General features: G+C 41.1%; 1 protein-coding gene across 9 annotated transcripts in view; it reads right to left on the reverse strand.

The window, feature by feature from the left end:
* The window catches only part of LOC140621202 (uncharacterized), a 57,118-nt gene extending 41,519 nt beyond the window's left edge, over positions 1 to 15,599 (reverse strand). Inside the window, exons 1-5 of one of the 9 annotated variants that reach the window (XM_072806255.1) lie at positions 15,459 to 15,569; positions 13,459 to 13,502; positions 12,973 to 13,112; positions 10,710 to 11,276; positions 176 to 187 (exon numbers count right to left, since the gene is read on the reverse strand). In XM_072806255.1, the coding sequence (XP_072662356.1) occupies positions 176 to 187; positions 10,710 to 11,276; positions 12,973 to 13,042 (649 nt within the window). In that variant the 5' untranslated portion in view covers positions 13,043 to 13,112; positions 13,459 to 13,502; positions 15,459 to 15,569. Of the gene's footprint in view, positions 1 to 175; positions 188 to 10,293; positions 11,277 to 12,968; positions 13,113 to 13,458; positions 13,503 to 15,168; positions 15,404 to 15,458 lie in introns of those variants that run through there. The other 8 variants (XM_072806249.1, XM_072806251.1, XM_072806250.1 and 5 more) reach the window with 8 other exon arrangements.
* Between the last annotated feature and the right edge of the window lie 666 nt (positions 15,600 to 16,265).

Here is a 16,265-nt window from a genome sequence, read left to right on the forward strand (position 1 = left end):
GCACAGCAGGAACAGCTTTTTAACTGTATGATGTTGCTTGGGTCTCAGTTGGGAAAACTCAAGGCCGGAATTGACTTAACAGTTGCATGGTTGAATCATTTGAGGCTGTCACAGTACAATAGCCATAAATGGCTAATGAGCAGTTAAAAAGAGGCTGGTCTGAATTTGAAGACACGGTATGAAGAAACTAAAATATCCCCAAATTTTTTTTACATTATTACATGTCAAAATGATATTTTGGATATATAGGTTAGGTTAAATATATTAAAATGATTTAGAATGATTTTAATGTGTCTGCTAGAAAATTTAGTTACATACGTGACTCACATTTTGGGGTTCAAATTATACTTCTTTTGGTTACTACTGATCTGAAAGCCTACTCACAAGTTTGGTGGTTGTTGCTTTTGGCTAGGATCTTAGGTAGGGCCTTCTGTATGGAGGGCACTCTGGCAAGGCAGATGAAGCTGAAGTAGGTGTGGACCAAAGCAGTCCTAGGGTTCTCTGTGCAGAGTATCCTGGCAGGACAGCTGAAGCTGAAGAGAATATAAGCTGGGGTGTCTTGGGGTGCTCAGCACAGGGGACACCTTGGTAGGGTAGCTGGAGCCAAGGCAGAATATGGGCCTAGGGTTCATGGGGTGCTACTTAGACGGGGTACACTGGCAGGTGGATGGGACTGAAGTGGGTCTCTGGTTGGAGGTTTCCAGAGTGCTCTGTGAAGGGAGTGCCTTGGCAGGGTGACTTATAAGTGGGAGTTTGTATCTTTTGACACCTATCACCCATTTAATCCCCCTTGTCATAGATTAATTTATTGTGGGTTTATTTCTGGGTTTTCATTTCTGTTCCATTGATCTGTGTGTCTCTTTTATGTCGATATATACTGTTGATTATGATAGCTTGTATTATAGTTTGAAATCAGGGAGTATGTTGCCTCCAGCTTTGTTTTTATCAAGATTTCATTGGCTCTTTGGGGTCTCTTTTGTGGTTCAGTACAAATTTTAGGATTGTTCTATTTCTGTGAAAAATGCCATTAGAGTTTTGACAGGGATTTCATTGAACATGTAGATTGCTTTGAGTAGTGTGTACATTTTAACAATATTAATTCTTCCATCTATGAGCATGGAATATCTTTCTTTTATTTTTCTTATTTGATTTCTTTCATCAATGTCTTACAGTTTTTATTGTACACATTTCCACCCCCTTTTTAAAGTTTATTTCTAGCTATTTTATTATTTTTGATGCAATTGTAAATGGGATTGTTTTCTTAATTTTTCTTTCTGATTGTTTTTAGTGTACAGAAATGCAACAGATTTTGTATATTTTCTATCCTCAACTTGACTGAATTCATTTGTTTAACAGTTTTTTGGTAATTCTTTGGGTTTTCTTTTTTTAGAGAGAGAGAGAATGTGTGCATGGTGGGGAAGGGGCAGAGGGAGAGAGAGAGAAAGTCTTAAGCAGGCTCCATGCCCAATGCAGAGCCCAACACAGGGCTGGATCTCACAACACTAAGATCATGACCTCAGCTGAAATCAAGAATTGTATGTTTTGTTTTTGAAGAATTTATTTATCCATGAGAGACACAGAGAGAGAGGGGCAGAGACATAGGCAGAGGGAGAAGCAAGCTCCCTGAGGGGAGCCTGATGTGGACCTTGATCCCAGAACCTCAGGATCATGATCTGAGCCAAAGGCAGATAGATGGTCAACCACTGAGCCACCCAGGTGTCCCAAGAGCTATATGTTTAACTGATTGAACCACCTGGGCACTCCTGGGTCTTCTATATATAAAGATCATGTCATCTGCAAATAGTGACAGTTTTGCTTTTTCCTTTCTAATTTGAAATAAAATGCCTTTTATTTCTTTGTCTTGCCTAATTGCTCTGGCTGGGATTTTCATTACTACATTGAATAAAAGTGGGGATGGTGGGCATCCTTGTCTTATTTCTGATCTTAGAGGAAAGGCTTTTGGCTTTTTACCCTTGAGTATGATATTGGCCATGGACTTGTCATATATGGTCTTTATTATGTTGAGACGTGTTTCCTCTTATCTACTTTGTTGAGAATTTTTATTATGAACAGATACTGAATTTTGTCAAATGTTTTTCTGTATTGAGATGATCATAGGATTTTTATCTTTCCTTTGGTTAATGTGGTGTGTCACACTGATAATTTGTGGGTGTCAAACCATTCGTGCATCCCTGGAATAAATCCCCTCCGTCATGGTGTATGATCTTTTAATGTATTGGTGAATTCATTTTATGAATATATTGTTGAGGATTTTTGTATCTTTGTTCAGTAGGGATATTGACCTATAGTTTAGTTTTTTTGTGGTTTCCTTATCTGGTTTGGTATCAAGGTAATGCTTACTTCATAAAATGAGTTTGGAAGTGTTCCTTTTTTAATTTTTGAAAAGTTTAAGAAAGGCTTGTAGTTATCCTTTAAATGCTTGGTAGAATTCACCAGTGTACCATCTAATCCTGGACTTTTGTTTGTCAAGAGGTTTTTGATTACTGATTTAATCTAGTAATCAGTTTTTTCAGATTTTCTGTTTCTTTTTTTTAATTTTTATTTATTTATGATAGTCACACACACACACACACACACATACAGAGAGAGAGAGAGAGAGAGAGAGAGAAGCAGAGACACAGGCAGAGGGAGAAGCAGGCTCCATGCACTGGGAGCCTGACGTGGGATTCGATCCCGGGTCTCCAGGATTGCGCCCTGGGCCAAAGGCAGGCGCCAAACCACTGCGCCACCCAGGGATCCCTGATTTTCTGTTTCTTCACGATTCAGCCTTGGTGATTGTGTATTTCTAGAAATTTATCCATTCTTCTAAGCTGTCCAATTTGTTGGCCTATAATTATTCATAGTAGATCTCTGTGATCCTTTGCATTTTTGTGGTATCAGTTATAATATCTCCTCCTTCATTTCTGATTTTGAATCCTCTTTTTCTCTTGGTGAGTTTTGCTCACCAAGGTTTGTCAGTTTTGTTTATCTTTTTAAAGAACAAACTTTAAAAAAGATAAAGTTTCCTTTATCTTTTCTATTATCTTTTTAGTCTCAATGTTATTTATTTCTCCTCTGATGTTTGTTATGTCCTTTCTTCTACTGACTTTGGGCTTTGTTTGTTCTTTTTCTAGTTCCTTCATGTGTAAAGTTAGATTGTTTATTTGAGATCATTTTTTCCCTGATGTAGACATTTGTTGCTATGAGCTTCTGTCATAGAACTGCTTTGGCTGCACCCCATAAGTTTTGGTATGCTCTATTTTCATTTATATTTGCCATAAGGTATTTTTAAAATTTCCCTTCTGATTTCTTCTTTGACATTGGTTGTTCAGTTTCATCGTCACATATTTGTGAATTTTCTTCTTGTAATTGGTTTCTAGTTTCATGCCATTGTGATTGGAAAAGATCTTGATATGATTTCAGTCTTAAACTTATTAAGGTTTGCTTTGTGACCGAATATATGATCTATTCTAGAGAATGTTCCACATGTGAGAAGAATGTGTTCTATTGCTTTTAGATGGAATGTTCTGTATATATCTGTCATAGTCTTATATATAAGTTATATATCTGTTAAATCCATCTGGTCTAACATGTTTAAAGCCATATTTCCTTACTGATTTTCTGTCTGTATCATCTAAGTGGGATATTAAAGTCCCCTATTATTGCATTGTTGTCTGTCTCTCCCTTTATTTCTGTTAACACTGCTTTATATATTTATTTAGGCACTCCTATATTGGATGCATAAATGTTTACAGATGTTTTATCCTCTTGTTGGATTGACCCCTTTATCATTATGTAATGCCTTTCTTTGTTTCTGATTTTGGTATTTGTTTTAAGGTTTATTTTGTCTAAGTATAGCTACTCCAGCTTTCATTTGATTTTCATTCGCATGGAATATTTTTTCCATCTTCTCATTTTCAGTTTGTGTTTGTCCTTACATCTGGAGTATCTTGTAGGCAGTATAGATATGGGTCTTTGTTTTTTTTTTCAAGATTGGTTGATTGATTTATAGAGAGAGGGTGTGTGTATGCAGGTGTGTGAGCTGAGGGGAGGGGCAGAAGAAGAGACTCTCAAGCAGACTCCTCATTAAGTGTGAAGTCTGACATAGGCTGGATCCCATGACCCATGATATGACCTGAGCTGAAACCAAGAGTCGGACATTCAACTGACTGAGCCACCTGGGCACCCTGGGTCTTTTTTTTTAAGATTTTATTTATTTATTTATGAGAGACACACACAGAGGGAGAGACATAGGCAGAGGGAGAAGCAGGCTCCCCTAAGGGAGCCTGATGTGGGACTTGATCCTAGACCCTGGTATCACGTCCTGAGCCAAAGGCAGACGCTCAACCACTGAGCCACCCAGGCATCCCTAGGTCTTGTTTTTTTTTTTTTTTTTTTAAATCTTTTTTTTTTTTAATTTTTTTATTTACTTATGATAGTCACAGAGAGAGAGAGAGAGAGGCAGAGACACAGGCAGAGAGAGAAGCAGGCTCCATGCACCGGGAGCCCGCCTGCCTGGGCCAAAGGCAGGCGCCAAACCGCTGCGCCACCCAGGGATCCCCTAGGTCTTGTTTTTTAACCATTCAGCCTCTCTATATCTTTTGGTTAGATAATTTAGTCCATTTATACCTAAAGTAATTTGATAGGGATGTACATACTGCTATTTTGTTAATTGTTTTCTGCTGTTTTGTAGTTCCTCTATTCCTATCTTCCATTGCTTTCTTCTTTATGATTTGATTATTTTCTTTGGTGGTATGTTAGATTTCTTTTTCTGAAGCTTGCATGTAACAATTTGTAATAGTCTTTTAAGTTGGTAAGTTAAATTTGAATATATTCTAAGACTCTGGATTTTTCTCATTCCCCATTTTTTTTTTGCTTTTTTTTTTTTTATTCCCCACATGTTTTATTTTTGATGTCTCATTTTATACTTTTTTCGTGTATCCCTTAACTAATTATTATAGTTATAATTATTATAGTTATTCTTACTACTTTTGTCTATTAACCTTCATAATTGCTTCATAATTGATTAATCTACCACATTTACATTAGATTTTTCTAGACTTTACTATGTATTTATTTACCTTATCAGTGAGATTTATAATTTCATATGTTTTCCTGCTACTAATTAGTGTCCCTTTTTTTTCAGCTTAAAGAAGTCCCTTTAACATTTCTTGTAAGGCTGGTCTAGTAATAATGAACTCCTTTAGCTTTTGCTTGTCTGGAAAACTCTTTTTTTTTTTTTGGTCTGAAAAACTATCCTGCTGGATAAAGAAGGACTTTCTTTTTTTTTTTTTTTTCTTTTGCTGGTACGATAGTCTTGGTTGGCAGTTTTTTTTTTCTTTCAGCACTTTGAATATATAAGCCACTTTCTTTGACATACAAAGTTTCTGCTGATACCTTTATGGGGGGGGCGGTGGTTCCTTGCACGTAAGATGTTTTTGTCTTGTTGCTTTTAGGATTCTCTCCTTGTCTTTTATTTTTGACCCTTTAATTATAAAGCATTTTGTTGTCTTTTGGGGTTCATTTTATTTGGAACTCTGGAATTCCTGGATATGTTCTGGATATGTTACCTTCCCTAGATTAAGGAAGTTAATTCCTTAGACATTTCTTCTTCCAGTAAATTGTCTGCCTCTTTTTGTTCTCCTTGTAGAACCCCTATAATGTGGATGTTGGTCCACATGATGTTGTCCCATAAGTCCCTCAAGGTACTTTCACTGTTTTTTATTCTTCTTTTTTTGATGCTTTGACTGGGTGAGTTCTACTGCCCTGTTTTCAAGTTCACTGAGTCTTTCTTCTGCTTCATTATTTAACCCCTCTACAATATTTTTCTTTTTAAAAAAGATTTTATTTATTTATTTATTTATTTATTTATTTATTTATTTATTTATTTATGAGAGAGAGAGAGAGAGAGAGAGAGATTGAGAGAGGCAGAGGCAGAGACACAGGCAGAGGGAGAAGCAGGCTCCTTGCAGGGAGTCTGATACAGGACTTGATCTCAGAACCCCGGGATCATACCCTGAGCCAAAGGTAGACACTCAACTGCTGAGCCACCCAGTCGTCCTTCTACAATATTTCTCAATTCACTTCTTGTATTCTTCGTCTCTATGACTTCTATTTGGTTTCTTCTTATATTACCTGTACCGTTTTTGAAGTTCTCACTGTGTTCATGCGTTCTCCCAAGTTCAGTGAGCATCTGTATGACCATTATTTTGAACTCCCTATCAGGTAACTCACTTATCACCATTTCATTAAGGACTTTTCCCCCGAAGGGAAAAAGAATACTGCCCTTCAGGCCACATCTATGAAGTATTTATCTTGTTCTTTTATTTGGAACATATTCCCCTATTTCTCCATTTTCCTTCTTTCTGTGTTGGTTTTTATGTGCTGGATAAAATAGTTACCTTTCCCAGTCTTGATGAAGTAGACTTGTGTAGTAGATGAGCCTTATCATGCAAGCCTTGCCCTAACTCTTGGTTACCTCTCAAGCCTTCATGATTGTCCAAGCAGCCTATTTTATTTTAGTGCCTCCTACTAGCAGAGGATGTGCTAAGACCTGTCAGTGTCCCAAAGGGTAGGATATCAAGCAGCACTTAGGTTCAGCTCAGGAAATAGCTTCTAACTTTTGCAAATATACATAGTCCTATGGGACTACAAGTGTAAGTCCCACTGGTCACCAAAGCTAGATGCTCTAGAAGTGTCCCCTGGGTGGCAGGCAGTCACTTATATTTAGGTGCCAGGTGAGTATACAAGTTTCCTTCTGGGAGATACCAGGGACCTGGGGTGAGGCAGAGAGCATGAACATGGCATCCACTAGCACCCATCTCTTAGTGTATCTCAGTAGGCACTTAGTTGTATGCCAAACCAGAAGCCTGTCCCTCAGGCTGATGTTCCAGGACAAGCAAATAGATCTCTTTCCCAGAAAGACTAGGTGGGGTTTCAATTTCTTCTCTGCACAGTGCCTTAGGGTTGGTGGCCAGCCAATAACTGTCTCTTTGTTTGTAACAATCCCCTGGGCTACAAGAATACAAGCCCTATTGGCCACTAGAGAAAGACAGTTCAAGGGGTGTCCTCTGGATTGTACACATAAAAACCAGCATACCAGAGACATGCTTTCTCTGGGAAATACTGGTGCTATGGAGCACAGCAGAGGGAGAATGAAGATAATGACTGCCCTCTGAGGTCTCTGGAGAGAATTATAGTGTGCCCTTACCTATATGTTTAATTAGAATACTGCCCTTCAGGCCACATCTATGAAGATAAGCTAATAGGGCTCTTTCATAGAGAGACTGAGTGCCTTGGTCTGTTGTCTCTTGTGCCGTGAGGGTGGGAGCCAGTTAACTTATTTCTCCATTGGTTACAGTCCTTTGGACCCACGAGCATAAGCCCCACTGGCTACCAGAGCCACGCAACTAGAGTTGTCCACCTGGGCCACAGCTGCAATAATTGGTATGCCAGAGGAAGCTATAAGCTCTTTTCTGGGAGACAGCAGTGGGCTGAAGTGAAGCAGAGGGAGAATGGAAAGATGGTGCCAGCCATTTTCCATACCTGGAAATGCAAGGCCCCTAGGTGTGTGTTAAATTAGATGCCTGTGCCTCAGGCCATCACTTTAAGATAAGAAAATAAGGTTCTTTCACCGGAAATCTGAATGCTTCTGGATTGGCTGCTTCCATGCTGGTCCCGGGGTAAGTCCAAATGTGAGAGCCCTTTAAGAGCTGTTTTTCAGTTCACTCTAGCCTTGCCTTGTGGGTCTCCTGAATGTGAGTCCTGTTGGTTTTCAAAGCCAGATGTTTTGGGGACACATGTCTCAAGTCTTAAAAGTTGGAGTACCCAGTTTGGGGCTCAAAGTCTTTGCTCCTCAGAAAGAAGCTCCAGGTTATGGGTTCCCTCCTGAATGTGGGTTGCTGCACCAAGGGTAGGATTTATGGCAATTGTCTCCACTTCTCCTACCAGCTTCAGTGTGAGTTTTTTTCTTATTTGTGTTATCTATTGGAGTCACTCAGTGAGTTTCTAGTTGTTGGTTTTTTTTTTCCCCCCAGAGGAAATTGTTTCATAGGTAGCTGTAGATTAGGTTTATGTGTGAAGAGGTGAATCCAGGATCTTCCTACATTGTCCTCTTAATCTGGTGTTCTCTTTTGTTATTACTATAATAGAAGCAGCCAGCAATCTTTAAAGAAATTTAGTAACATATGTATAAAGAGAACATTTTAGGGGCACCTGGGTGGCTCAGTGGTTGAATGTCTGTCTTTGGCTCAGAGTGTGATCCTGGGGTCCTGGGATTGAGTCCCACATCAGGATCTCCGCAGGGAGCCTGCTTCTCCCTCTGCCTGCATCTGCTTCTCTGTGTCTCTCATGAATAAATAAAATCTTAAAAAAAGAACATTATAAAAGATCTTTTATATTTTCTATTTACTCTTTATTTACTCATTTCTTTTCTGCAGAACCAGGATTCTAAGATGTCTATATATAGATATGTGTGTACTTAATGCAGAAACTTTTCACACCTTTAGAGCTCTTCAGATCTATTCTTGGAAGTCATGTGCCATTAGTTCTGTGTGTGTGTGTGTGTGTGTGTGTGTGTGTCTGAAGCAGTCACAAGCTTACCCAGATTCAAGTAGAGGTGAAAAAGACCTCCATCTCTTCATGAGATTAGTGTTGAAGAATTTATGGGAAATGTTTTTAAACTGCCTCATTGTTACTGAGTATCTATCTATCCAATAAATTTCTTACAGTGCAGGATTGCTGGAGACCAGCATTTACTTCTTCATGTTGTAACTTGTATCTGGGTTAATTAATCTATACTTTGCCTTCTGTTTTGTCAAAAGAAATGTTTACTTTTAAATCTTGTTTTCTGATGAATCATGAATCATAATTTCCTGTTTTGGTTTAATCAGTAAGTAAATCTCAAGTTGTTCTTCCAGATTTTTCCTTTTCTTTTCACAGTATCTTATCCTTTTAGAAAATGTTCTATTATTGCTGTATAATCTAAATATTTAGTGGTATAAAACCATAACTTTCGATTTCTCTAATGATTTTGTCTGTTAGGAATTTGGGAAGGCTTACTTAGGGCTCTCATACAGTTTTGGTCAGATGTCATATGGGGCTTCAAGTCACCTGAAGGTTGCACTTGGCTGGACATCTACAATAACTCACTCACATGGCTGGTAGTTGATGCTGCCTGTCTGTTGGGAGCTCAGCTGAAGCTGTCAACTGGAGCATGTATATGCAGCTTGTCCATCATAGTGGCCTCAAGATAGACTTTTTACATGGCAGCTGGTTTTCTTCAGAGTATGTGTCTCAAGAGAATCATGCAGAAACTTTCACACCTTTAAAGAGCTCTTCAGACCTATTCTTGGAAATCATGTAGCATCAGTTGTTTTTTGTGCTTGAAGCAGTCACAACCCTACCCAAACTCAAGGGGAGGTGACAGACCCCCCCATCTCTTCATGAGTTAAGTGTTAAGGAACTTGTGTGCAGTATTTTTAAACTGCCTCATTGTTACTGAAGTATGCTTTACAGAAAAAAAAAATGCAGACTGTAGATATTGAGCTTAGTGAATCTTGACAATTGTACAGACCCAAGCATCCACCACCTGAAATAAGGTATAGAGAATGTTTTCACTCTATAAAGTTGCTTTGTGCCATTTTCAGTCCTTACCCAGTTTCTTCCTCCCATAGTTGGCCACTAGCTGAATCTATTAGTTCTATTCTATTAATTAGTTTTTCCTGGTGTGTGTATGCGTGTTCTTTCATTCAACATAAAGCTTTGAGATTCTCCCATATTATTTCATGTATCATTTGTTATTTTTTATTGTTGAGTCATATTTCATTATATGAACATACTATAATATACTACTTTATGTATTGTTGGATATTGGGTTTTGTCCAGTTTATGACTATTATGAATTGGGATGATATGAACATTCCTGTATACATCTTCAAATGGGATCAGGTATCTTTGGGGCCAATATTATATTACTATTCAAAGCCACAGTATTTCTAAAGCATTTCTGTGCCCAAAGACCTTTGATATAATTTACCTCTCTAGATGATAAAGATTTGCTATCAAGTGTTTTGGGATGAATATCTTCCCAGAGGTCTTGAATCCAATACAAGATTGATTTGGATATGTAAAGAGAAGACTTTGGATTCATAAGAGCTGATCTATTTAATGGTTCAACTTACAAATTTAAAATTTATATGTTATACACAGAACAATCTCCCAAGTATGCACTAGATTAATGGAGGTACTTTGGGAACTTAGGTCAAAATAAACTGACAAATTATGAAACATATGTGATAATGATAATAAACAAGACATTTATTTTTCATACTTATTTGGGGGGAAAGGGAAAAGTCAGTTTGCCCTACCCAATGATGGTCTTTCTGAAAGAGTCTCCATTCATTCCATAGAATTGGATAGGTTGCTTGATCTGAGGATTTTGTACTTTTAATTCATAAAGAAAACTTCCTTTGAAGAGAGTGGTCAAAGGGTGAGTCTTTGTGAGCAGCTTCGCTGGTGCACGGCCAGACTCCCTCTTTGAGTGAAGCTTTTCCCACACTGGCCACACAGATAGGGTGTCTCTCCTGTGTGGATTTTGCCATGCAGGATACAATTGCCCCTGGTGTGGAAACTCTTCCTGCACTGTGTGCAGGCATAGGGTTTCAGGCCTGTGTGGACTCTGATGTGAACAATTAAGCTTCCTTTCTGACTGAAGGCTTTTCCACACTGATCACATCTATAGGGCTTTTCACCACTGTGAACTCTTCTATGAACAGCAAGGTTACTTTGATTTCTGAAGCTTCTCTGACAAATAGCACATTCATAGGGTTTCTGTCCAGTGTGGAGTCTTTCATGAACGGCCAGACTACCTCGTTGACTAAAGCTTTTCCCACACTCCTTGCACTGATAGGGCTTTTCTCCTGTGTGTATTCGCTGATGTGTAACAAGATTGCCTTTGGCCCTGAAGCTTTTTCCACAATGGGTACACTCAAAGGGTTTTTGACCAGTGTGGATTCTCTCATGCAAGGTTAGACTACCTTTTTGCCTGAAGGATTTTCCACATTCCTGACACTCATAGACCCTCTGTCTCACTCCAGGTGAATCTTCCTGTAGTGTCTTAGAATCTGGGGATTTTTGTTCCAGCTTCTCTCTTCTGAAAGAATTCTGGAAATCCCAGCTTGAGGATCCTGTGGCCTCAGAGTGATCATATTTGTGGTGGGCTTCTGTCATCACATCTGGTAAAATGAGAGGGAAGTCATGTAAGATGCACCAATATGCTGAGAAGAATAGGGAAAAAAGAAACAATGCTTTGAATGCTTATTATGTGCCAGACATTATACTATGAATTTTGCATAGATAATTTAATCCTGAAAACAATCCTATGAGAGTGCTACAGATAAAGAAATGAAAGCATAGGGAGGCTGAGTGAAGTAAGTCAGTCGGAGAAGGACAAACATTATATGTTCTCATTCATTTGGGGAATATAAACAATAGTGAAAGGGAATATAAGGGAAGGTAGAAGAAATGTGTGGGCAATATCAGAAAGGGAGACAGAATATAAAGACTGCTAACTCTGGGAAACGAACTAGGGCGGGGGGTGGGAGTGAATGGGTGACGGGCACTGGGGGTTATTCTGTATGTTAGTAAATTGAACACCAATAAAAAATAAATTAAAAAAAAAGGGGCAGCCCGGGTGGCTCAGCGGTTTAGCGCCGCCTTCAGCCCAGGGCCTGATCCTGGAGACCCGGGATCGAGTCCCACATTGGGCTTCCTGCGAGGAGCCTGCTTCTCCCTCTGCCTGTGTCTCTCTGCCTCTCCTTCTCTCTGTGTCTCTCATGAATAAATAAATAAATAAATAAATAAATAAATAAATAAATAAATAAAAAAAAAATAAAAAGAAAGCATAGGGAGGTTGTCACAGATCTTGGAGCTAGCTAAGTGTAGAGTTGATATTGAATGCAGGCATGATCCACAGTAGTATTCTGCCTCTAAATTTAGTTTAATTTAGCCTCCCAAAGAATCTGGTAAGGTAGACATGATTATCTCCATTTTGTAGATAAGAAAACAGGCTCAGAAAAATTAAGAAAACTACATATTAAAGCCCCATACCCAAGTTTCATCTGACTCCAAACAGGTATGGATCCAGGTTGTGTAGGGCTGAAAGCTTTAAAATTTTGGAGGCATTACATTAAGAAAAACTGTAAAATTAGATACTGGGGCCTGAAGAGACCAATACATGAGAAATCTATCTCTGCACCAATCTGTTGTCCTGACAAGTAAGCACCATGACATCAGAAAATATGTATCAGAATCTTTGATACATTACATCTGTTATCTCTAGTCCCAGTAACCCTGCAAGGTAGTTTATTGTCCCATTTTACAGATGAAGAGCCTGGAGCTCAAGGAAGTTAAATAGTTTGTCTGATATCTTAGATCAAAGTAGGAAAATTATAGAATCTGATCCAAGGAAATGTCCCCCTTAATATCCATGCTATTTCAGTCTACTAAGCTACAGTGGAACTGAAATCAATTTTGGCTTGGAAGTTATTCTCAAATATTTCCTATGCAGGTGCCGACAGTGTTTTCCATACTGCTCTACATCTGAGTCTCTTACTGCACTTTATTATGGGTCCATTTATCACTATTAACAGTTTTCTTGGAGTCATCCTAGGAAGATTTCCTCCTTGTTCTCTTGCCTTACCCTTATTCAGTGATTGTGCGGAGATATAAAGCTGCTTATTCATTTTTTTCAGAGACTACCTCAAAACTACCTCCATATCAAGATCATTTTCTTGCTATTTCTAATGTTATTTCTAATTCTGGCTTGCAGGCCTTCCCTGTAGTCCCCAGGAATAGTAAACTCCTCTAAAGGAATGTCTCCTCTACTTCCTCAGCCTGCTGACCAGTGCTTGAGTACAGGAACACTGAATATTGTCATTTGAGGTCATCTCAGCAATCAACCGACTCACTCACTGAAAAATGCTACATTCTGAGCATATCTTCCATGACAGTCCAGCAGGGTAGCTGTTGGAAATCCAAACATGTCCACGCCTGCTGTATGACCTTAATCACCACCTCTTCATATGGTTCTTCCATGGGCTATTCTTGAACACCTGAAAAGGAAAAAACAAACAAAAAACAGAACAACAAAAACAACAGATAAGGGCAGGAGAATTAATAGGTGAGAAGCATAAAGTCAATAGGAGCTGCAGTTTGGGGTAGGAGTAAATGGAGGAAATCTGGATTGGCGTGATGTAATCACTTATAATGTAACTGCGAAGTTGGCCAAAAAGTACCATGACCACACATAAATGAGTCACAGTGGAAACATGAGGTGGGGAAGCAGAGAACATATATATCTCTTCCTGCCAATCCCAAGATAATGGTCACTCTTGTTTGTACTTTAGCCTTGGCATGTGATTGGGATTTCCCACTTCCTTCCCCGACCTAAGCACCTACTCTTTTATCCTTCAAGCCTTGAAAGGAATTCAGCATCTCAGCATCTAAAAAAAAAAACAACATTTCAGCCTTCATGATTTGTTCTAAGATGAAAATGGCTCTAGCTCTCCCCTCCAGTTCCCCCTAAGTTATAAGGACAAAGCAAGAGATCTCATATGTTTACCTTTTAACATTATTTAGGAGATTCCAGATCCAGATCCACCCCTCTCCTATTCTTCAAGATATGAGAATACCAATTCTAAGTGTAAATACTTGTCAATTCTTGGAAGAGGAAGACCTACTTTAGACTCTCAAAACCAAGCCCAAGGCACTCCAACTAGGATAAATAACCTGCCCAAACTCTCAGAGCCAATAAGGAGTCCAGGGTGGACAAAGGATCAAATTCAAGACTTTCGAGATCTAAAGTCTATGCCTTTACACTAGACAGGTCTCTAGTTTCACTAAAGAGCTGGTGAGAACTTTTATAAAATGGAACAGAATATAACAGTGCTTGACCAGACTTTACTACTCTTCAAGATCCTAGGAATCCTCTTGCTCCATATTATCTGTATCTTTTTTTCCCCCTTACTTTATGACCCAAATTACTAAATCTGTACTTTATGCAGTGGTTCAGTGCATATTCCCTCCAATATATCTCATCAAAATGCTGGCCTCCTGATTTACTGAAATAGTAAATAATTACAAATAATTACAATTCTTGTTTTGTTAACCTGAGCACCTGGTCTTGACAACTATATATTATGCTACATTTGTTTTGACTGGAGAAGCATTTTAAAGTTGTATTTGGAGGCCTCAGCTCCAATTTGGAGGAGAAACTAAAAAGGAATCCTTTATGAGGGTACCAGAATGCTATAGGACATTCATTTGCTAGTTCAGGGTGTTACTGCTCAACAACTGCATATCCATCAAGAGTCCCTGCAAAGTGCACAAAACCTGGTGCCTCAGGTTGGACTCTGTCCCTAGGAAATCCAGCAACTAGTTCGGTCAGAACAAGTGGGTAGAATCTATAGCTCTGCCTCTCCACATGCTATGAGATCTTCCAACAAGTAAAAGCTCAGCTGTGTCTCAGGAACTGCCTTGGTTAATAAAGGGAGATTATTTTATTTTTCTCCCTAGGTCACAAATCTGAGGAAATAATCTCCTGAAGATTTTGGAGAAGTGGCTTTATTAATAGAAAATTGCTTTTCCTACCAGAAAGGTTATTTATCCTTTGTAAAGATTCAGAATTAGGCCCTAAGAGCCTTGGATTCTTGCCTTGACTTCTCCCCTACCCCCATACAACCTTGGACAAGTAACCAAACAGCCCTGGCTCTATTTCCTCGGGAACTAAATAGGTTAATAACACTGTCGTATCAGGTAACTCTTGGGAGAATAAAAGAACCAAATGTGAAGGATCTCGGAGAGGACCCGCAGACCGAAGGCCTAAAGCTGAGAGTCCTCAGGAGAGCCCTAGCGGAGGCGGTAAACTTTGCTGTCTCTGGAACCTCTTGGGCGACAGTCTCAGGTTTAGATGAGGGTAGGGGTGATTCACATCTGAATCCATTTGGTCCTTTCTCCCATTCTCCACCCTGACAATGTCTTCTCTCCCATCCCCCTCCCTGGAGAGGCGGCATTTTCCCCAGACCGTGTGGTCAAATCCTCACTGCAGGCCCCCGGGCACACCTGCCTGCGGCCTCCCCCTCCCGCGTCTCCAGGGCGCGGGGCCCTCACCCAGGCTCGGTCCTGCGGAGCGGCGGTCGGGGGCCCCTGCTCCCGCGGGCACGGCCTCCCCCCCCGCCTCAGGACCCCCCGGCCCGCCCTGCGTGCTGGACCTCGGAGCCCCGCTCTCCGGTCCAGCTGGACCCTTCTCTGCGGGCCGCACGCCTCTCCCCTCGCGGGCGGCCTCCCTCGGGGTTCAGGCCGCCGGGCCTGCTCAGGGCCGCGGAGGGCCGGGGGCGACGGCCCGCCCACGCGGCCCCGCCCTGCCCGGGCGCACTGACCCGGCCCGCGGCCTCACTCACCGCAGCGGCGCGCGCCCGCAGACAGACAAAGGCCGGCGCCGAGCCCACGGCAGCGCCGGCGCGAGCGGACCGAACTACAACTCCCAGGAGGCTGCGCGCGAGCCCGCCCGCCGGGTCCCGGGCCTTGGGCGTCCCGGCGTCTCGGAGCACTGTGGGAAACGTAGTCCGGCGGCGCGCCCTGCCGCTGGGGCTCGGAAGGTCCCGACGGGGCGGGGCCCTCAGGCAGATGCCCTTTGGCCTCTGGGCAGAGGCTTCTGATCTACCAGCGTAGTTCCGAGAGGGAGGGCGCTGCGCAGGGGCTCAGTTTAGCTATGCCTGGTATAGCAGTCTAGGAAAGCGGTCAGCTGGGCTAGGAAATCGGGAATCCGGGGTTCTTGCAGTGTTTCGTGGAAGGAAACAAAAGTCTTGTGGAGAGAAAAGCCTTGGGTGCTTAAGGGTTTTGTATTGAGCTGCTGCATGAGCAAAGACTAAATGTTTTGCAGTTTGGGCTCTGAAGCTAGGAGCAAATCTTTCAAGCAGAGACTGTGGGGGAAGCATTTGACACAACCGGAGAATTTCGAGGGTCTGGGAGGAGGATACTCTTGTCTGGTGTAGAGTTACTCCTTTCGGATCTCTTTAGTAAGATACTTGTCTTGAATTTGCACATGGGCTCCACCGTTGACTAGCTGCAGGGCTCTGGATAGGCTTCTTACCCTGGTGGGGAGGCCAGGGTATGGTTAAGTGGCAGAACAGGCACCAGGTGAGTTTCTTGGGAGAGCCAGGGTGCAGGCCAGGCAACCCTCATTCCGTTCCTTCAGAGCAAAGGCA

Source organism: Canis lupus, chromosome 29, assembly GCF_048164855.1.
Source record: "Canis lupus baileyi chromosome 29, mCanLup2.hap1, whole genome shotgun sequence".
NCBI lineage: Eukaryota > Metazoa > Chordata > Mammalia > Carnivora > Canidae > Canis > Canis lupus.